This window comes from Plasmopara halstedii (genome assembly GCF_900000015.1).
Source record: "Plasmopara halstedii genome assembly, contig: Scaffold_2680, whole genome shotgun sequence".
NCBI lineage: Eukaryota > Oomycota > Peronosporomycetes > Peronosporales > Peronosporaceae > Plasmopara > Plasmopara halstedii.
This window is the reverse complement of record NW_020189586.1, coordinates 61,556-84,445: the sequence shown is the minus strand read 5'-3', so window position 1 is coordinate 84,445 and position 22,890 is coordinate 61,556. Positions and strand designations below refer to the sequence as shown.

At 45.9% G+C, this 22,890-nt stretch overlaps 6 protein-coding genes across 6 annotated transcripts in view; 3 read left to right on the top strand and 3 right to left on the bottom strand.

Annotated features, from left to right (window-relative positions):
- Positions 1-2,950: 2,950 nt before the first annotated feature.
- On the top strand, positions 2,951-3,535 carry PHALS_04751 (uncharacterized protein; the record flags this gene model as incomplete). Its single annotated transcript, XM_024718585.1, has 1 exon — positions 2,951-3,535. One exon carries the CDS (start codon positions 2,951-2,953, stop codon positions 3,533-3,535), a length of 585 nt encoding a protein of 194 aa, XP_024583969.1.
- A 9,404-nt stretch (positions 3,536-12,939) lies between these two features.
- On the top strand, positions 12,940-13,953 carry PHALS_04750 (dimethyladenosine transferase; the record flags this gene model as incomplete). Its single annotated transcript, XM_024718584.1, has 2 exons — positions 12,940-13,252; positions 13,343-13,953. 2 exons carry the CDS (start codon positions 12,940-12,942, stop codon positions 13,951-13,953), a joined length of 924 nt encoding a protein of 307 aa, XP_024583968.1.
- A 161-nt stretch (positions 13,954-14,114) lies between these two features.
- On the bottom strand, positions 14,115-15,260 carry PHALS_04749 (uncharacterized protein; the record flags this gene model as incomplete). The annotated part of the gene is made up of 1 exon (XM_024718583.1): positions 14,115-15,260. One exon carries the CDS (start codon positions 15,258-15,260, stop codon positions 14,115-14,117), a length of 1,146 nt encoding a protein of 381 aa, XP_024583967.1.
- Positions 15,261-15,496: 236 nt separating this feature from the next.
- Positions 15,497-16,071, top strand: PHALS_04748 (centrin 2; the record flags this gene model as incomplete). The annotated part of the gene is made up of 2 exons (XM_024718582.1): positions 15,497-15,769; positions 15,844-16,071. 2 exons carry the CDS (start codon positions 15,497-15,499, stop codon positions 16,069-16,071), a joined length of 501 nt encoding a protein of 166 aa, XP_024583966.1.
- Positions 16,072-16,155: 84 nt separating this feature from the next.
- Positions 16,156-17,308, bottom strand: PHALS_04747 (G-protein beta subunit-like protein (contains WD40 repeats); the record flags this gene model as incomplete). The annotated part of the gene is made up of 2 exons (XM_024718581.1): positions 16,156-17,115; positions 17,207-17,308. 2 exons carry the CDS (start codon positions 17,306-17,308, stop codon positions 16,156-16,158), a joined length of 1,062 nt encoding a protein of 353 aa, XP_024583965.1.
- A 5,489-nt stretch (positions 17,309-22,797) lies between these two features.
- PHALS_04746 (mitochondrial carrier family) overlaps positions 22,798-22,890 on the bottom strand; it is a gene marked incomplete at both ends in the record, with an annotated part of 540 nt that continues 447 nt past the window's right edge. Inside the window, one exon of the mRNA XM_024718580.1 lies at positions 22,798-22,872. Within this exon, the coding sequence (XP_024583964.1) occupies positions 22,798-22,872 (75 nt within the window). The remainder of the gene's footprint in view (positions 22,873-22,890) is intronic.

Below are 22,890 nucleotides of genomic sequence, written 5' to 3'. Positions count from 1 at the left end.
GCGCGAGAGCGCTTCCGCCACCACATGAAGCTGACTGAGCTTATACTATACACTGAGAATATACTCAGCAAGAAGAATATACACCCCACCTCATACTCGTTCAGGAGTGCTGACGCGTTACGACGGGTGATTTGAAAATCAAATTTCGGTTAGTGAATGTAAGAAAACTAAATAACTACCAAAGTGCCCATTCTCGCGCTCGACCACCGAGCTTTGAGATAACTAGTGCTACGCGCTGTTGCTCGATCTGGAGCATGGCGAATGCGATGGCCATCTCAACCTCTCTCACCCAGAGCAGGAGATTCTCTCCATTCTTCCCCTCAAATACCTTAACGCTCACAATGATCGGCTTAGGGCGGGGAAAATCATCCGTCACCGACGGTGACGTTATAGACGCAAATTATGCAGACATCTCCTGCTGCAGGTGCTCTAGTAGCGCGCTTTCGTAATTTAAAAACGCCTTTAGACGCGCACCGATTGCTTCCGGGTCTTGCGCCGCAAGGTGTTGCATGCCTTGGGGCAAAGCGGTAAATTGTTCCATCCTCACAGAGGATCAGTCTAAACGACTCAGTTGTAGATTTACTACAAGTGCTACCAAGTGCAGCGTGGCTGCCGTAGCTTTGCGCTTTGAGGAAGCGTGAGTTAGGTCACCGACCTTTCGTTCTATACTTAGAACAAGTACGAGTTTAGCGAATCGCAATCCGTTTACTCCAAGAGTAATTCCTGCCTTATCCCAGGTCTAATTAACTCTTCCGTTTAACTTCAAAAACTGACTTTATTTATTTTTATCTGCGGCAAAGCCGCCAAATTATAAATGTAAAGATTCTCCCAAATATATATAGTAACATCTAAATACATGCATAACTACTGGCTACCCAGACACATACCGTATTCTTATTTGGGTGCAGTCACACAATGCCCATCTCGTGTGACACACACCCCTGTAATTAGGGTATGTGTAACCTGTTACACTTCTCCTGAGGATTCTCATGCACGACTTCGTCGTTCGGTAATTGCATGCGCGATGTGCTTTGCTTCCTTTCAAAGCAATGCCGCTCCATGGTAATGTCAAGTTTTCTCTTCCAAATGAGAGCTTTCTAGGCCAGAATGCTTAACATCGGTCGAAACTATCTGTTCTCACACGTATGCCCAGCTGGAGTGCTCCCGGACGTGACTATCCAGCACAAACTCCAAGGTGATGAGCGCCTCCAATGAGTAACTACCACCTTCGGCTTTATGGCCGCCAGTTTCCTGAATCCATCAGGACCCAGAATATACAAAGTTGTACCACATTTCCGCAATCAGGTTGTTTAACAATTCGCTTTTCATCCAAATAAAAAATAGTTTATACCATACTCGACAGTCGGATCTACCACAAGCTCTCATTTAAACGTATACTAAATAACTCGTTTTACTACTTTTCATAATATAGCTATCTGACGTACAGAGTATCTTCCTTTTCAGAGATCAGTAATTTTCATATCCACCAATATTCAGGTTGATTTCAATATTCACAATTCCAATGCAAATTTCGTACAATCGTACCGATTAACCCGCTAAAATATTTCGTGATAGTGACTTATATTTAGGCTTCTTTCTATCTAAACACGTACTTAACTATAACAAAATATCTGTATTGCCTGACGTTAGGATTCCATCCGATGTTCACAATGGACTTCACCTTATTGAAGTCCCATCGTCTTTGATTAATACAATGATATGACTCCCTGATGACATAAATGTACGTATGGAAGTGTAATGTGTACGTACACGATTATACCCTATTATAAGGACTCCGATCAAAGTCTGAAGAATGAGTGGTTCAGGTCGATTCGTCTCTTATTTCAATAAGCAAAAAGTACAGTCTGCCATATGGTGATCTTATGCAACCCACCAACTGGTGTGAAAAATTTTGATGCAAATTTATAAGTAAGCCAAATTTTTTCATAAGATATTACAGCCCATAATCTCTAATCCTGTGCAAGTGTACCGGCTAAGCGACCTTCCATCTGCTCAGCAATTTGCTTGAATAATACTATAAAGTTCTGAATTTGGTCAAGTTCTAGATTTATTTAATACACACCCATAAAGTCATTAAACCATATATTTTTCAAATGTGGTACTTTACATACCCGAAAGCCTGGCTACGCGGCTAGAATCCGCGCTATCCATTCGTTTATGGATACCCTAACAACATTAGGCATAGCTCGAGTCAGTTTATGATACTTGAGAAAAGGCAGTCAGATCAGATTGGACCTCAAAATTGTTGAACAGAATGGTCAGTCGGCTGGCATTGAGTTGCATATGATGGGAAGAAGATAAATTTCATGATCTTGAACTGTGACATTTGATTGCCATGAAGCTGGAAAAGTCTTCAAATTTCTATTCCGTCTGAATGTGAAATCTTATGCAGCCTTGCATTGTCTACGTCAGAAATAGACAAGAAAGCTCAAATTTTGGTAACCGGTACTGCCAACTTGATATTGAACGCTGATGTGACTATAGTGCAGCTGAATTCTTTGGAGATGAGCTTGTTGAACTCACGTCAACGTATCATATTAAATCTTATGACCATTTAGAATGTTTTGATTAACAAAAACATACGTACTTTTTTCAAGAACCTTAAGTTGAGTATACGTTTACGAAAATTGTGCAGATTCATATAAACGTACCATTAAAAGATTCTTTACCGGTTTCACAGTCTCCATAGTTTTCGAGGAGCAACATGTAAGGACACTGGAACATTATCCCGATCACAGGAACACTATACAATCTATTTCTTTTTTCAATTAGATACAGACTCCCGTACCCCATCACCGATAAGATTCTTCAATCTAATTCCTTTTTTGTGACGATCACGATCGTTGCGACACTGTCAACAGCTCAAACTTTTTTTTCTTATGCTCGATTCTTACAGACTGACTGGCTGGAAGAATACGGTAAACTTTCCATGAAGAGTTCTGTGGTTGCTATTTCCTCAGTTGTCAATTTGCTTTGCAAGACTAAGAAGAAAGTTATGTTTTCGCTCAAACTTTTTGGAATTGTCGTGTGGATTTTGCTGTCTATTGTCGAGGTGGAGTTGATGGATACTGGTGGAACGAATTTTCACGTGGGAGAATCTTCCAATCCGTACAAGAAGATCCCAGATGATAAATTTATAAAATACGTTTCGAACAAGTATGGAAAAAAGAATCATGTTGAGTTGGATCTATTCATGAAAGGTGTAACGTTTGCAGAACATGGCGAAAAGACCAAGTTTAAAGAGAAGTACGTCCAAGGTGGTAATCTATCGCCGGACGTGTACAAATTATTCAATCCCTACCACAAATTCGTGACAGATCTTTACAATTCCGTTAACAAAGACAACAAGGCACGTTACCGAAATGAGTTAATGACAATGGCTCGACGCGTCCATGGTGGCTACGCACTTGCATTAGGACGTGAAGTGATGCCACCACCTGGTCTAAACGAAGCTGAGGAGAAAAAGGAATCTTCAATGTTTTCTAAACTATTTAAGATAGCTAAGAAAAGGTAATACAATTCTCATTTTTTAACTTTAATTAGTAAACACGTAAATTTCGCAGTTTTGTACTACTACTACTACAATTTTAATATAAGTGATTCTGTACCCGTGAAACTTATTGTCCCAGCTCACTCCACTACCAAATCATGCAATAAATGCAATGAAATATTTGTTTTTGCGTCACTCGTAATTGTAAAGTCTGGTAAAAGACTATAATCTGCTATACGAATCTAGCATGAGCCTAGCCCTTCACTATACCAATATAGACCTTGCTATTTTAGGCTGCTGAATTTTTTTATTGCGTTGCAGAGGTCATTGTCTGTAAAACACAATAAGTATCATAGTATGATTTCTTATAATGTGACAGAGTACGATACGCCTCTTTGCTTATACCAAATTTTTTGCGCAAAACACTTGTTAAGAAGAAGGCTTACCCTACTGCTTGGAAGTGTGACGGGGTAAACACTGTACTTAAGTCTACAACATTTACACGATTGTGCAATTGATTTATATGAAGGTGATGAGACTCAATATAGGAGAGATTTATGGTTTCTAGCCACACATTTAGTTTTAAACGATTTTACCATATTTTATTTCATAAATATGGTAAAATCGTGTATATTACACTAATTGTGAGTATTATTGGTATACATAAAAATTACATAAGTCCGGAAAGAGTGCGTCAGATACAAAAAAAATTATCGTGAGGAACAGAAACGTAGATACTCCGTAAAATTCTAAAAGAACAAACGATGAGTATATACGCTTGAAGTTGCAGAGCAAATTAACAGCGTATGTTGTTGGAGGCACTTACCGGCTTTTAATAATGCGCTGTTGAGGTACGTCCGTAGCGTTTCAAACAGACGCTGGTGGAAATATAGATGACTCCCACCGTAAGACCGCTGATGTTTAGCGTCAAGGCTATTTAAGACCATGGCGTGGAATCGATCTCTCCGATGAGAGATGGTAAGCGAAAGTTGAGATGGCCACGATCTCGACCTTGTTCCAAATGAAGTCACAGCGTGCTGTGCTTGGGCTCTCTGTCCGTAGAGAACGCACATGAAAGGAGCACTTACGTGCAATACCTCGTGAAAGAAACGATTCCAACGTGAAACTACGTGGTGCGACATGTGTCGCTGATGTTTAACCAGGTGTATCGAGTGTGTTCGAAATTCTTGTCTACCCATCAAGGAAGACGAGAACTGGTAAACATAAATGCAAAAAGACACTAACTGACGTGATGGCGCCGGACTCTATCTTGGACGCAGTAACGCTAACCATCGTCAGGAATCTGCAAACGCATATGGATCAGCTAGCTTCCACACCAACCCTCTAGTCTGAGGAAGCCTTGAGCGGTGCACTCTATGCAAAACTCACTTTCCTTGCTGTGAGGTTGGATGAAAGCTTTGCGAGATGGCCGAAGTCAATACACGTAGTCATGCTGAGGATGAAGGCGGATATCTTTCAGCTGTTGAGCAGCTTCGCAGTATTAGCAGATGTTTTTTCGGCGGTAGTACATAATATCCGCTCCTTGTATTCCTTTGCTATTCTAATGGTAGAATATTTGCCGAGACAGGAGATAATCTCTTGATTCGTCATAGACTAGTTTGCACATAGAAAAGTTTGTCACTCGGGATACTCACGGGGCGAATACTGCGATGAATGGATTGGCTATCATCAAGGATTTCTTCTACCTCTCCTTTGTAAGGAAATATCGCGGCATGATGATAAGATATCCACCACACCTGTTTTTCCCAGATCAATCAGTGCGTCAAGAAATTAAATTGCTTTCCCAAATGAATGACTGCGTCACACATCAATTTACCTATTCAATAGTGCATTGAAGATTCCTTTCATACAAAGCACGAAGAGGATTCGGTGATAGAAAATTCATCTTCTCACTCAGTGTCAACAGTCTTATCAAAAAGGCTAAATGCAGGTGCTTAGCTGTCCATGCTTATATTCAATTAATTGTGGCCACGAATTAGGTGCAATCGCTAATCTCTGTAAAGTCTGATGCAGAATAGCTTTGTCGGTTGCACTTTGTTGAGTAACTGCTTATGAGAGGCAGCGATCACAATTTTGTTGTGAGTATCTGGCTATGCCACATGGACTGTTTAATGCACCAGCGACGTTTAAGCGTCTGAGTGATACAATTTGTTGTACCTCACCATGCAAATAAACATACCTATATCAGCGATTAATGTTTGCGTAGTTGGGGAGATTACGATGCGGTAGCTAGATTAAGCGTTTACGAACACTGCTTGACCACGCGTTTAGAGCTTTTATGCCAATACAAGCAACTGTGATTTTGTAGTCAGCATGATAGGCTGCTTTATCAAGATGCATGGTCCGCGAACGATGCTAGACGAGTTCATTGCCATAACTGATACATTAGTGTCTTCGTCTAAACGAATTCACGATAGTGGCTTGGCCTGACCAACTATTTATAAAGCGCACCGAACGCTATGCTAACACGACCCCATTCCTCTCAGATTTCTCAAAAAATACCGTCAATGCTGCCGGGAGCAGCAAACACGGCGAGCATTAGGTCAATTCTTTATACCGCTATGTCTGCTCTGATTGTGGCTCATCCAGGTCTGTATCGCAATTCATCATCGTTTCTGTGCATTATCCATTACATAGACTGCTCCATTACCGAAGCGAACGCCAATAGCTATGAACGTGTGACTGATATCACCTTTGCCATCTAATGATGACAGAGTAGAACGTAATTGCTTTCGATAAGTAACAATTACAAAAAAGTATGAATCGACGGATTTAAGATGCGTCTACTTGGCACATTGTGATCCATGCAGATTACGTATTGCCGCGCACAACAACATCACCTCTACTTCTCTCACAGAATATATCAAGACTACTACCCCTACATCTTTTAGGTAAGTAATACTTTGGATCGCTTTAGTGTGGTGGCGGTGCGCTTATGCGTTTCACCGACTCGCGATGGTAATATCAAAAGCCTACATATTACAAGATAGTGGCGACATGTGTTTTCTGGGGGCTTGAGCGTCTAGGAGTTAGAACTGGCATTTAAGAAAAGTGGAGCTGCTCGATTGCACCGCAATTCCTTATTTCAAGTCTTGGCGTTCCTCAGCATAAAACCACTTCACACTCGATGAGTGGAGGTACTACATGACAATGATCAAGTAATTGCTGTTTTAGGCACATAATATACCTTAATATGACCACCTTGACTAGGAGGACAAACTGCTCAGTGCTATACACTTATGTCTCAGTATAAGTAAGTGGATTAGCACGTATGTGTGCACATGTAAATATATGTCATCAGATCAAACACTCGCAATTGCATCGATGGCTTGGTTAGCTATCGGCCCCGGCAAAAAATAGCAGTTTATAAGTATATGATCATTCTCCGTCGTCCAAAAATGCGTCTGTAATGTACTTCCTGTAAACAGCCTGAGTAAGATGGCTCATTTTGTACTGTCAACGATACCGTTATCGACGATGATACAGCCAAGCTGTTCCTCAAAAAGGTTTTGCTATGTACTGGATGAAGATTTGCGTTTAACAGCAAACCTTTGGCGGGAATTTGTTTAATGTACTGGGCATTGACCCAGAAATTTCGATCGCATACAGCTGAACAAGACGAAACGCGAAAATTGCGCATCAAAACATATCTTACAAAGCACTTGCACGGAGATACTGCAGTGCTGAAGCGCACTCATCATGTTGCGCTTAGTAATGCCGTACATGCTTGTATAAGCTATACCCAAGTACAGAATTGGTTTGCATACCTTCGTGTGCCTTTGTTATCACCACGAAGTGCTTCTCGTCTAATTGAAGAAACAGTCGATCAAAATCGGCTTGTTGGTATCTACACGTTTTAGTAGAAATCCGAGGTTATTTTTATGATATTGGCTATCATGCGCAGGATGCGTGACTTCATGGCTAAGGGCCAAGACAAACAGAAGTAACTCGACGATACCAGTGACTGGTAAAGCGCACATGGATTAATATTACCTATAAACTTGATGAGGCACAGAAGCAGCAGCTGGATGCTGCCCGCAGAGCAGCTCTAATGCGCGCGCATCCGCGGTGGGTCCTTGACTCTCGTGTGGATTACGGCTTTCGCTCGACGGGTCCCGCTGCAGAAGCTAAGTATGCATTCACTCGATCTGTGGGCGTCTACGTGGTTGGGCCCCCGGCCACAACACAGTTGGACTTGACCAACGAAAAGCTCTACGAGATTGCTTCTTGGCTTCTCGGGAAATCCCTATGATACGGTTCGCACTTGTGCTCTAAGAGGAGGCGCTTCTGTACCCGCAATGCGGACGATTCTAGTGGTGCTCGCCCCTGGAGAAACCGCTGCTGATGATGAAGAGCCAATCGAGCGATGGGTGCAGCGGCACCGGGAATTTTCATCGCTGTGAGACCTACAGTTGAGTTACAGGGATGCGACGCACGTGTGGAACGCCATATTTACTTTGAGTTTGCCAAACTCATAGCATTGTTGCCCTGCAACATATGGAATTATCCAGCACGCTCCCGCGAGCTCTGTGGTTTCTCACACGGGTGAGACTGCCACCGCATCAGCTCAGGGCCATAGCTTCAGTTCAGCTCATGGTCCTTCGGCTTTCCTGGTTATTGCCGAGAAGCGCGGGTGCGGACGTCATGATCCCTCTGATCATAAGCACTCACGACGTCTGGGCAGTCTTGCCGAAGTGACACCTCAAACTCCCAAGAGTTCTCGGAGTCGGGGTATCCCCGCCACTTCACAAGAAATTGACCCTGGCGACGGCGTCGACCCACAAGATGTTCCATGTGATAGCGGACACCACCATTCTCGTCGAGATGAGTCAGCAGCGGACGACGACTAGGTTGATCACCGTCAGTTTACTCGCAATGCTCTTCGAGCTTTGAGTACAAGGTCCGTTGCCATGTGGACTCCGTTGAGCGACTTGCTAGTGTCGCAAACCGCTGCGCGGAAGACCTAGGCGCTTGGAGCACGTCGTGCACCGGCTGCCTCACGTTGAGGACTATCGCGCTCTGTAGGAGCGGCTCCTAGCTGTTGAGCAGAAAATTTTGTCGCTTCATGCGACGGTGAAGCGCTTGGCGCCGTTGAAGGAGATCGTCGCAATCCGTGCTAAAAGTATATTGCTGGTCCAGCTTTTGGACCTGTGGACGCCTGCCGGCGCCAACGCTCCCGCGCTCACTTGGGACCTTCAAAGGTTTTGGCTTAGCGGGCCTTGCGTATACGCTAAACCTTGCGAAACGGATGCGCACCCACCCGAGCAAGCTCATAATCTGGTTTGCATGACAACGCATCAGCCAAAGCATTCTGCTTTCCTGGCTTATACTTCATCTCGAAAATATTCTGCGGACAAGAAGAGTCACCTGGCCATCCTATGCGAGAGGTGAGGTGGCTGAATCGCAGTGCGTAGTAACGGATGATCTATGTAGATCAGAAACGGCTTGGAGCTGAGCAGGTGCACCCTGAAATTGACATTGCAAGCGCTTCCTTGTCACGAACTGGGTTGCTCTTCTCTGCAGCCTTGAGCTGACGAGATTCGAACACGATCACCCCGCCTCACCTGCTTGCAGCAGTGCACAGCCGATGGCAAAGTCCAAAGCGTCACAGACGACGCTAAAAGGACATTCAGGGCCTGGTAATGCCAGTATTGGTGCATGGAGGAGGCAGTCTTTGTCCCGTCAAAACCTCCCGATACACGGTGTCCCAACACCATTCCGCAACCTTCTTCGACAATGGCCGTGCCATTTCTGCGTAATTCTCGCTGTAATTTTACAAGTAGTTGGCGAGGCCAAGCCACTTGTGCAAGTACTTTTTTTTACTTTGCAGCCGGCAAGTTCACAATGGCCTTGACCTTAGCAGGGTCCGCCTGAAAGCCCCGCTTCCCGATGAGGCACCCTAAATAGAGACATCTTCGGCGCCGAAGATGCACTTATCTGCATTAGCAGACAGCTTATTTGTGCGCATGCCTTCGAGCACCGCTCTCAAATGAGCGATGTGGTTCTCTCCAATTGTCCTCCCTGCTCCGCACGACTGTAGACGAAGATGTTGTCGGAGTATGACTGTGCAAACTCTTGTTGGGCTTGAACGATTGCGTCACAAGACAATAAAATGTTGCTGGTACATTTTACAGCCCTTGGGGCATTACCAGGCACTCCCTAATCATGCCGCTCAGGGTTTTCACCGCTGTCAGCGAAACATCACTCGCTCTCATGATAAATTGGTGATACCATTGACCAAGCCGAGTGCACTGTACTTTGTACATCCAACCATGTTGTTCAGGAAAGCATCGTTCCTAGGAATCGACATCTGTGCCAGAATGGTGGTAGCGTTGAGCTTATTATAAGCGTGAAGGAGACGCCACTTGCCGTTCGGCTTCCGGACACAAAACGTGGGTATCAAATGAGAACTTACTCTCACGCACCATTCCTGCGTCGTGCTTCGCACGGAAGCAGGCATCAATGACGTCGTGCTGCTCCTTGGGCAGAGACCATTAGCGTGTTACGCAGTATTTGGCTCCCGGATCCAGGTTGATCTCACGACGCGCACCTCGGTCTGGCGGTAGGTCCGACGGGGGGTCTTTAGAGACGACGTTTTAAAATTCCTTCACCAAAGGATAGTACGAATCCGAGGAATTCTATAGAATCGACGATCTACTTCATGCGCTCAGCACCCTCTTGGTGTTCTCCAGGACAGCTTCATCCAGAAGCGACGACGAGTCCATCTCCGCTTTCGATCGTATAATGACCAATTCGGCTAAGTCGCCTGACGCCCGGCGGCTTGCTGCTAGCATACGGAGTCGCCGTTGCCTCTCCACAGAAGTTATACGTCTTGGACCAGTGGAAACACGCACTCAGCGTCGTCCAGTGTTAGCCCCACTTCCTGCTCCACCGGAGCCTTGAGGTTGTTAGCAATATCCGATGAAGAGCTGCTAGCTCCGCAGTCTTCGTCCAGTGGACAACGTGCCACTCCACGCGCATCGAAGGGCATATCTTATTCCTCGTCCGACCATGCCACTCTTGGCATGCAGCAACTGCATCGATACATGATCAGCGCTCATTGGATTACGTGCCACCCCACGTACAGCCGCTCCATGCTCTCTGGACTCCTGTCCGATACACCTTCGAGGATCACCAACTCGAAAAATCCGATCTCCAGCCCGTTGACCGTCTCGGTCCAGTGCCCGCGCCAAAAGCGCTTTTGCCTCCTAGCAGTGGTAAATGCATGACTCATCAAAGCTCCATCAGGAGAAGTGCGCGTAGCGCCCGAGGTCTTCGATCTCTAGTCGATCCATGGCTCACGGTGTTCCAACCACGCCATAGCAAGGATGAGATGATACCTTAATCCAAAGTCTAAGACTAAGCAGCATTTCATGCTATCAAAGTCAGAAACTTGATACCGAGGTCCACAGGGACCCTCGGCACCGTGACAGTGATTCAAGAAGTATTAGACGATTGTCAAGATTGATTTCCCGATCGATTGTCGAATCTTTGATCACCGCATCGCGCTATTGAACTCGACATCGATGCAAAGTTTCAACACCGACCGCCATTTAGATTGTTCTAAGTGGAATATACACCGCTGGATAAATTCGTGAACGATTTTGAAGCAACAGGTTGATTTCAGTTGTCAACTCGCGATTGGGGTATCCAATAATTTCGGCGTTCCGTAGAAAGACCTAGGTGAAAGTTTGCCATCAAGACGTGAATGGTTACGCACTGCAAGTGCAGATACGACGAAAAGGTGGATGCTCACCATGAAAAATCACAAACTTAAGTGTTAAAGAAAAGTTGATAAAGATGTTTGATCGAAAGTATGGAAGTAAGATCTGTACTCAGATTGAATTCGCGTCTGAATATGCTTTAATGCTCGATGTTCCAGCTAATGGAAGAGCTTTTCGAACACATCGCGAAGCCTACGATTGGGATGTTGCACGGCTGGAATGTCTAATATTCGTTCAGATATTTAGCAGGTCTTTACGGCTACTTAACTCTGACTGTAGCTGACTTGTAGACCTAGTCAAGAGGTATGGCTAAGAAAAATCATAGAATCTACCGCAAAAGAACACTAGGACGGACAAACGTACAAATTCTCTTTGCACAAAGTATCACAGATGAACAATACCACGCACGACATCTTTGACCAGATGTCGTGCGTGGTATTGTTCATCGGTTATATTGATACAAATGTCATCCATTTACGCGACAACAATGGTCGTTTGCCGAATAGACAGTGTATCGCTAGATACGCAACCATTGTGCTGCCACTAATCGAACTAGTGAGAGCATCAACACTTTGAAATTAAATGCTTAACAACGCAAAGACTTTTTGAAAGAACACCTGTGCTCGTTTAGCCAAATTTCTTCAAGGTTTCTTAGTTGCACTCCCAATATTACGCTACAGGTCTCCAACAAAAAGAATACATCAGTGATCAACGAAAAGAAAGCTATTCTAAGTCTACAGCAATCTCCATGCTGCTGAATTGCTGGTGAGGACCATGAATGTTCTTCGTTTGTATATTTGTTTTTGTTCTGCTTTTACTGTTATCAAATCTATTTTATACAATTGAATCTGTTAAGTCAGAGATATAAGCAATCGCTACAAACTACATGTAAACGGTGATGAATTCGTGCACTCCACATCTAAAGGAACAACTGTCAAAGCTCGCTTTTTTATCTCAACATTAACATAAATTTCTGCTTTCATTATAACTGTGCTACTTTCTTCATAATTCAAGCCACACTGATGCTCGTACCAGTACAGAGCCGTTCTTTTAATTGGCTTTAAAAATCGTGAGGATAAGATGACGGCGTTTGTGCATAACGTGTACGTCCTCCATCAACGATAGCTGTACAAATATGCATGCTGACGCTGCTTCACGTAGAAGTATTGAGTGTATCGAGTCGAATTTTAGAAATCCTCATTCAAATTGGTTTGATGACGGCAAGTAAAAATCATTGGGGGCAATATTGCAAATGTAATGGCTGAAATGTGTGGTCACGAGGGCGCTGCAAAAAACATCAGCAATGTACCCCTTTTACAAGCAGCTTTTCGTTCTCACGCAACATCAAAACTGTCCTCTCACACCTCTTAGGACACTCTTCAAGAGCACTATAAGTCGATGCTGCCACTGCATTTAGTTGAATGCTACGCCGGGCATACGATATCAAATCGCCAATTTCCAGATGATAATAATCAGCGACAAGACTCCCTATCGAATTTCGACTACTAATACAATCAAAAAGGGGCGGAGGCTGTTCGTCTTACTTAGTTGTCTCTGAGCCAGCAACACGGCCCCGCTGCAGCGCAGTGGTCCTTTAACTCAGTAAAAAAATTAAATCTCCACCATGATTTGTTATTTTTATGAAATGTGTGACCAGACTATGTAATTACCATATTTTAGATAATGTCGTTTGTGCTTTCAAAACGAGGAACTCGCTCGGCGTCATATTTACGATTGAAGGGCCCTTTGTACCTTCGGCGGAAACTAGGTCAACATCTACTAATCTCAGATGGCATCTTAAACCAGATCATCAGTGCTTCAGAGTTACCAATCACCTCTTCGGAACTTGTGCGTGTACTTGAAATTGGCCCCGGAACGGGCAACTTGACGTCAGCGCTACTGAAAGTGGGTTCGCATATCACTGTTCATGCAGTGGAATATGATTCTCGCATGGTGAGACAACTTAAACTTCGATTTCCAACTGAAATTGAAGCTGGTAAGCTCGTTCTCCAGCATTCTGACTTTCAAGACTTTCGCTTTGTATCGCTGATAGATAAGGTTGAGAGACCGTTTGATGCTTGCGTAGCCAACATACCGTATCAATTGTCGTCTCTGGTGATATCTCGGCTTTCGAGGTACATGCACCGCTTTGCGACGACGTTTAAATGTGCGGTGCTGCTAGTACAAGAGGAATTTGCATTAAGACTATTGGCCCAACCAGGCCACCAAAATTTTAGTCGCCTGAGTGCTAATACTGCGCTGGTAGCAGACATCACGTCGATTGTAGAAGTGCCAAGACATCACTTCTTACCTCCGCCAAACGTAGACTCAAGGGTAATCAAGCTCGTGCCCCGTGTTGCTTCGACGCCCGCGCTGCCATCAGATGACCCTTTATTTTTCCAGAAGTTTGATGCCTTGTTAAGATTGTGCTTCGTGCGCAAGAACAAGACACTGAGAGCTTTGCTATTGGAAAAAACAGCACGTTCGCAGTATGTTTTTAATAATGAGGCACTAGTTAATCAAAAAGACGAGCATCAGGTCATCACGGAGCGTGTTGAGGCAGCTTTGGATGCTAGTGGACTCATATCAAAGAGAGCGGTAAAAGTTTCGGTGGCTGAATTTATCAAGTTGATGCATGAGCTAAATGAACACGGAGTTGGCGTACGTCCAAGCTCGACGCGCCATTTCGAAATCTAGAGCAAAGACTTAAACGTCAACTATCGCATTCTTTCATTTCCTACATTCCAATCCATATTTTCCTAGTTTTCTACATGTTCATAACAGTCTTACAAGAGGCTAATTGATTCAGCTTTTCACCCACCGTCGTCTCAAAACCATATGATGGAAGCCACTTGCTACTAACATGTGTTACTGCTTTTGCGGCGCTTACTGAGGTGATGCCCCTGATGTCGATGATGAGCACAAAGTTCTTCTGCGACAGGAAATTCTTCTTTGTCCTGTATGCCGGGTGAGCTCACACGTTGCCGCTTGTGAAGGCCCTTTACCATGTGATCTCCACGCGAACGGCCACCTTCCCTGCCACCACTTAGCGATGCCTCGGACGGACCTGCTGCTGTATTTTTGAATAAATCAAACGGCTTTTGATTGGGCTTACTATGGACAACCTCAAAATATTCATCGCCGACTTTTGCACACAACTTTTGTTTTTTCAAACTCGAGAACAAAGGCTTTACGCATCGTGTACTGTTGTTCGAAACGGCTTCGATATCACTTCCAAAAGCACGTCGTTTACGCGACTGTGGCGTATGATCAGCAAAATTCGTGTTGTTGGAACTTTTAACCTGCGATGGGGACTTGTACAGTGTCTGATTGCTGTCCGAATTGTCTAATATCTGGTTGCTGTCGTCGTTCTCTTCTCCATGTGTGACTTCATCAAAGTCCTGTCCTTCATCACAAATCTCACGTTTCAAAGGCGTACTATTGGACGATATCGATACTTGACCAATACGTTGAATGAGTGACATGGACGTCTCACTACTGTCCGTTTCCTCTGTCAACGAACAAATCTCAGGTGCGTGCATGGCTTCGCGTGCTGTCAATATGGTCTTCTTTTCCATTGTTTCTATCGTTTTGGCATTAAGTACTTTCTCACATTTATCCTCATTGCCAGCTTCTTCTATCTCGTGACTTTTCATCTTTCGCGTTAGCTCTTCGATAGCTGCGAACGAATCAAGTCCCTGACGTTTAAGTCGTCCCAATTCTTGCTTCACAATAAGTGCGCGTACAGCATCGTCATGATTCATTTGAAACTGACGCATGACGCTACGAACAGCTACAGCGTCGGGTGGCTCCGTGCTGGCTACGATACGTCGCAAAAGCAGCTTTACAGCTTCCTCACGCTTCGTGCCGCTTACTAGAAGCAGCTGCAGCTCCTGCTTTACCACACTTTGAAATTTCTGCTGCGCTTCTAGCATACGCGCACTAGAAATTGAGTCTGTGCGGGACGAAGAAGCCACGCGCCGCGTCGTCTTCGGAGCCTCCATGCGCCTAAGTGCGGAGAAGCAAAGACGGAAAGTGCGACTTTATAACCGCAACCTCTGCGCTGATTGGTGAAATTCACGATTAAAATTTATTTTTGACGCCTTCGGATATTCTTTTCATCCAATAGAGTAACTAATTTATTTGTTGTTGTTAATGAGGCGAATCAGTTACACTTTGTCGGACGAACGTATAGCTGCACTATTGAGCCTTACGAACAGTATCGAAGTAGATCTGATAAATGGCGCGACGCATTCATCAAAAACGCAATGCCAAGATGTACGAGCGACCGGGTTTGAGTCAAGAGGAGATTGAGGAGATTCGTGAGGCTTTTAATCTTTTTGATACGGACGGCAGTGGCACGATCGATCCAAAAGAGCTTAAGGCCGCCATGCAGTCACTGGGCTTTGAGGCGAAGAATCAAATTATCTATCAAATGATTGGAGATATTGATAAGGATAACAGCGGATCGATTGACTTTGAAGAGTTTCTAGATATGATGACAGCAAAAATGGTTTTACTTGAATTTTTGTTTTTTTTCTTCCTATTCCGTTTTGCTGACGTTTTGTATGTATATTGCCTACCTAGAGTGACAAGGACTCGAGAGAAGATATACAAAAAGTTTTTAACCTTTTTGATGACGATCAAACTGGCAAAATTTCACTACGTAACCTTAAGCGCGTAGCTAAGGAACTAGGCGAGACTATGACCGACGCTGAGTTGCTCGAAATGATCGAGCGCGCTGATACAGATCAAGATGGAGAGATCAACGCCGAAGAATTTTATGCTATTATGACTAAAAAGACTTTTACGTAGCAACAACAATTACAGAGACGTGTTAAGCTCCATATTAAATCTGCATTTTTACTTCAAAACATGGACTTTGGTTTTTATCTACATTTAGTCTGCGACGGAATCGTTAAGAGCTACGCATATGACAGCCTTGTGGTGGCCACTATATTGGCGAATGGCTTCGCCTTGACTCAAGTCCCATAGCCGAGCACTTTGGTCCGAAGAACACGTGACTAAGTACGACGAGACAGCTGAGAAAGCGCAATCCCAAACCCATCGTTGATGACCTTGCAACGTATGAATGAGTCCTGTATTGCTCGGCACAGGTGGCGTTATTGAACCAAAAGTAGAACTCATGCTGAACGATTTCATTGGTCGCTGCGAGCTCATTGACCCGTTGCTGTGCGTCTCGGGCTCAGCTACGTCACTGTCCGCTGAAGCTGCCATTGCTGTCGGAAGACTCCATACCTTAGCAGTCTTGTCCGACGAGCATGTCGCTAAGAACTTCCCATTTGCGCTTATTCGTGCCTTCAAAATATAGCCATTATGGGCCTGGATCGACCCGTGTAGCTCGAAATGCCGTTCTGGCTTTGGACGATAAAAGAAACACTTGCCGTGATTGTTAGCCGCTACCAACGCACTACCATCCTGTACAATGTCAACGGATCGAATGCTACTCTCGCCTGTTTCACCTGTCGGTGGCTCCAATTTTGTAACCAAGGCGTTAGCCGTGAGGTCATACACGCGCACGACACCATTCTGATCGCCCACAATTAGCTCTGCCTGGTTTGGATGCAATACTACTGAGTTAAGGGGCACCCCTGCATCGTAACTACGCTGACATCCAGGTGCACGCAAGTCCCAGATTTTGACGCTGCCGTCATCCGAACACGAGAATATCCATTTACCGTGGCGCTGGAAGCCTAAGGACGTGACATTTGTGGCGTGTCCATCGTAACTCGTCACGTGGTTGGGATTGTTGCTGTTGATTTCGAAAAGGCGAATGTGTGGATTACCGGCCGCTGCGATATACTTTTTGTCCGGTGTGATCTGAAGGCAATTTACTTGCTGCAGCAAGTAAACAATCAAGTCAGTAAGACTAGAACAAAACGATTTCAAAGCGTTGTGCAAGATTAATATCGTACAGCGAGCAACTCACCGAATCAGGATACTTGACTGTGCGATTGCATGTGCCCGACGCGGCTTCCCAGAAGCGAATAGTGTGATCATAACCTGCTGTCGCCAAGACTACCCCTGCCATGTTTGTTTATTACCTTGACAAGCTATATCACCTGTCAAACATGATACAATTACAAATACTAATTTGAGACACACATACAGTAAATACCCGCCCCGTGATCTTGGCTGCATAGTGCGGACGAGTTTAAAAGGTTGCGGACTTAGCACATTGCAGTCCTCGTCTATCGTTTCCACATTTTCAGCTCATCATAGACAGTCCGCGAATTCTCGCGCTGTTCAAAAGAAGATTATGGGGAAGGACAACATGTTACCGAGGTCCAGCTCCTCGAAATTCTTGGGAAGACGGATTTGTCGATCGGCATAAATCCTTCCACGCGGAGTCTAGCGAGGGAGTGTGGTTTTGATTACAAAACAATTCATAATATTTTTTCTGCATCAGAAGAGATCGAATCATCAGCAATGAACATGAAAGTCACAATGAAAGAAAAGATATTTCGGATTGGAAATCTACATTAGGAGAGAACCTCTGTGAGTTCATTGAAGGTTACCGAAAGTTCTCGACTGAGCTGCCGTTCTCGATGATAATAGCTAGAACAAGACCAATCGCGGAAACAATGCCTGATTGCGAAAAAATAGCAAGTTGGGACTGTTTTTTTGTAGAAGAGGAGGACTGCAATCTATTTTTCTTCACCGAGATGGCAATGGCATCCGCCATGCTCCAGAATGAGTAAGAGGCGTGGCGCTAGCTATCTCCAAGCGTGAAGGCCGAGCGCGAGAATGGGCACTAAAGTGCGGTGCTTGAAGAAGCGCTCTCCTCCTGGAAGGATCTGCTTTTGTGAGGCATATCGTGAGCTATCGCGTTTCCATGCCGCTCGACAGGGCAAGATAAAATCGGTGACTCTGTCCAAGAGATGCGTACTCTCGCCGGTATGGCAGCCGATCCTCTCCCCGAGGCGGTCACAGTGATCGTTTTTATGGAGAGCCTTATGGCCAAAATGGAAGTCTTCCATGTTTATCCGTCTTCTTTTAAAAAAGTGGTAAATGTGGCATCGAATGCCTTATTTGACTTTAATTGGGCACGACTTGACTGAAATGCACACCGCAGATCTCGTCGAGCTGGCCTGAGCCAATTAATATCAGCTATGCTGAGAACGAGGAGGAAGAGCTCCGAGCCGCCAAGCAGAGTTCGAACACCCGACGGTTTCTGTCTGTGGAGACACTCGTCACCTTGGGACTGGTTGTTCCCTGCGCAAGGCGCGCAAAGGTTCGCCGACCGACGTCCTGCTTCTAACTAGGCTGTTTTGATGCGGGAAAAGGAGAACACCCAGTAGGCGCGAAGTGCCTTTCTGGTTGAAACTGAGTTCTGTTGGACCTCAAAGAGCAGAGCTCAGCCCCCAAGAGCTCCGTGCTCTTGAACACGGAACGTGTAAGCAAGCCGGGCTTGCTGGTCGTAAATGCGAACGTGAAGGACTTTGAAGTCATGGAAGATCCTTATTGACCCCGGGGCGTCGGCAATTATGCTCGACGCTCCACGATCGAAGGAACTCAGCTGCTGGAAGCGCGGTTGAGCGAAACCGTCACTCTTCGCTTAGCGATGGAGGACACCAAGAGGATGTTAAACGCGCGAACTGAATTATCGATCCTGAAGGACCCCTCGGGTCCTTGTTATACTTTGGTAAGGGAATTTCAAGACGTCGTCCCCGAAGACCCGCCGTCGCATCTACCTCCGGACTGAGGTGTGCGTCATGAGATTGACCTGGTTCCGGGGACCAAATTCTTCGTAACACGCCAATGGCATCTGCCCAAGCAGCAGTGCGACGTCTCTGAAGACTGCTTCCGTGTGTAGTACGAGGCAGGAATGGTGCGTGAAAGCAAGTTTCCCATTCGACACACTCGTTTTGTTTTCGGAAGCCGAACGGCAAGTGGCGTATCGTTCACGCTTGTAATAAATTAAGCGCTGATTCCTAAAAAGGATATTCTCCGAATAAGCATGGAAGGCTGTACAAGTACAGCGCACTCGACTTGGTCGATAGTTATTACCAATCGGCATGCTCTGGGAGTGGCTTGTGATGCCCCAAGGGCTGTCAAATGCATCTGCAACATTAAATCGTCTTGTGACGTAATTGTTTAGGCCTCATCGGGCGCAGATATACTTCGACGACATTTTTGTCCACAAACGTGCGGGGCACGAAAAGACAGATGTGAAAAACCATATCGTCCATTCGAGAGCGGTGCTCGACTTCATACGCATGAAAAAGCTGTATGCTAATGCCGATAAGTGCATATTCGACACGGAAGGGATTTGCTTTTTAAGGTGCTTTATTGAGAAGTGTGGCCTTCAAGCCAATCCTGCTAAGGTCTAGGCCAATGTGAACTGGGCGGTTCCAAAGAACTCAGAGGACTTGCACAAGCGACTTGGCCTCGCCAGCTACTTGCACAAGTACAGTGAGAACTACGCAGAAATGACACGGCTGTATTCGAATCTCCTTAAGAAGAATGTGGAATGGTGCTGGGACACCTAGCATCAGAAGCCTTTTGATTGGAACAAAGACAGCCTTCTTCATGCACCAATTTTGACGTTGCCAGACGCAGATCGTTCTTTCAGTGTCTTCTGTGACACTTAGACCTTGCCATTGGCTGTGGACTGGTGCAAGCAGGCGAGATCTGGTGATCGCATTCGAATCTCGTCAGATCAAGGCCGCAGAGAAGAACAATCCAGTTACGACAAGAGACTACTTGCGATGAAGTATGCACTTGTCAAGTTCAAAGTGCACATGCTCGGCTTTAAGCCGTTTGTGATCTACCCAGATAATGCGTCACTACGCACTGCGATTCATTCGTTTCGCCTCTCGCATAAGATGGCCAGGTGACTCTTTTTTTCGCAAAATATAACTTCGTGGTGAAGTATTCGCGGGAAAGCAAAATGATTTGGCTGATGCGTCATGACCAGACTATGAGCTCGCTCATGTCACGACGACGTCGTCCGTGACGCATTTGATCTGCGATGCGTACGCGGGTAATGATATGTGCATAGCGCTGCTACAGACTCTCGGGAGCAAGGAGTTTGAAAACTCAAACAGGAAGTTGCTGTTGCGACTGCGAGCACGGTTGCACCGATATTCATTGACTAATGGTTCGCTGTATTATAGCACCAACTTGACAGATACGCCACGAATTGTGGTTCCTCACGATAAAGTACTATCCTCTATGAGGCCCACGACACCACGACACCCCACTCAGTGTGTTGGCATTCCATACGTATTTGGACTGCTGAAGGACTCGGCGGGCAACAAGGGTGTGGTCTTTGTGGACCATTTGAGCTAGATGGCTCATCTTGCGACAGTGTCGGACACCATCGACGATGTCGAGCAACGCTGTTTGTGGATTGTATCTTTCGACAACATGGACTCCCGGAGTCAATTGTCTCTGACAAAGACCCACGTTTCACTGGGAAGTTTTGGTCGACGATCTTCAAGGTGCTGGTCACCAAGCTGGATATGTCAACAACGGGCCATCCGCAGACCGATGGTCAATCTGAGCGCGTGAACCGTATTGCTGAAAAGGTTCTTCGCAGCGTCTGCGTTGAGACAATGAAGCGCTAGAGTGCCATGCTGGAACTTGTCGATTTCCGCTGAACAATGCAGAGCATTCATCTACCGGATACACGCCGTTCTACGTGAGCAGGCTTCTTAATCCTCGCGTTCCGCTGACACCGCCATCCCATGGCTCAGGGCTTGTTGAGGAGGAATAGCCGAGCGGATAGCTGATGTCAGCCCTCTCACCATGCGTAAATAAGTCGAAGACTTTTTGTTTACCAGATTGAGTGTCTTACGACACGTTTGCGATACGATGGCTGAAAGCCAAGACATGCAGAAGAAATATGCAGACGGAAAAGGAATAAGAATTGCTGACAACATTGAGGTCGGAGACCTGTTTTATTTAATGCCAAACCCTTCCTACACATGCAGCTTCTGCTGTCTTTAAGACAAAGTTCCGTCCGCGGTTTATTGGACCTCTTAAGGTCGTGGCCACGCGAGGCCTTGCGTATAGGCTGAAACTTCCGAGAAGGATGCCCACCCACCCGGTGTTTTGTGTGTACTTACTAAAGCCGTACCGGGATTCGGCGAAAGTGAACGCGGAAGCGTTGGCGCCGGGGTGGCGCCCAGACGCATTCGGCCACTTAGAAGTTAGACCAGCATCTGGTTCCAACAGCGCAAGGCACTCCACTATCGCATGAAGTGATGTATTTGCCTGCTCGACGGCTAGGAGCCGCCCCTACAAAGCACGATAATTCTCAGCGTGAGGCAGTTGGTGCACAAAGTGCTCCAGACTCTCGAGGTCTTCCACAGCGGTCGGCTACCTCGGAGAGAGGCTAGTCAAAATGGCAATGACGACGGACTTTGCCCTCCAACGCTCGAAGAGCATCGTGGGTCACTGGACGGCGATCGACCAAGTCGTCATCGTCCGCCGCCGACTCTTCTCGACGAGAATGGCGGCGTCCACTACGACGTTGAACGCCTTGTGCGTGGGCGACGTCGTCGACGGGGCTTGACCCAATATCTTATGAAGTGGCGGAGATACCCGAACTCCGAGAACTTGTGGGAGTTTGAGGTGCTACTTCGGCAAGACTACCCAGACGTCGTGGACGCTTATGATCAGAAGGATCATGACGCTTCGCGTTGTTGCCGTGCGCCCCGTGCGTCTCGGCAGTAGCCCGGGAAGCCGAAGGACCATGAGGCCATGGCCCTGAGCTGATGTGGCCTTTGGTGAGAAAGCACAGAGCTCGCGGGAGCGTGATAGATGATTCCATGTATCGCAGGGCGACAGTGCGCACGCCTTGACTTTGGCAAGCTCAAATCTAAGATGGCGCTCAACGCGCACGTCCACTTCCGTGTGGCTCCGCTGTAAATTTGACAGCGAGGAAAAGTTTCTGGTGCCGCTGCACCCATCGCTTAAAGTGTATTTCATCATTTGCAGCGGTTTGGTCAGGGGCGAACACCACAGCAGTAGTCCGCATTGCGGGTACAGGAGCGCCCCCTTCTTTGAGCTCGAAGGTGCAGCGGAGCTGCCGTAGCTCTTTGCTCAAAGAAATTTTAGATAAGGTCATCGACCATACGTTCTTTCCAGGAAACAGTGAAAGGATAGCGGATCGCAATACTAAAGCCTTATCAAGGCAAGCGAACACTTATATTAGAAATTCAAACTGTAATTAGTTGTTTTAGTTGCGGCAGAGCCGCGAATATCTAAAACCCTAGGTTTAAAACAGTAATACCTAATTAATATAGTTATATGCATTATATGCATTAGTGGCTTCTTGTTACGGTCTAGCCACGTTACACTAGCTTGTGTAATCCACACCTACGTACGGTCGCACCATCATTTGCAATCCGCCTTTTTTTACAAGGGCACGTGTAACCTCGTTATCGAAGGCGAGCGCGGTGCATATCCATGGAATAAAAACGTCTTGAGGTACCAAGAAGCAAGCTCGGAGAGCTTTTCGCTTGTCAATATCGGCTTGTGTAGTGGCCGGGAGCCCGAATACGCAGACGCCTAACGGTCGAGTAATTGCGTCATTCGCTTCAGTAACGGGATCCGTCGAGCGGAAGCCGTATTCCACACGAGAGTCTATGACCAACCGCTGAT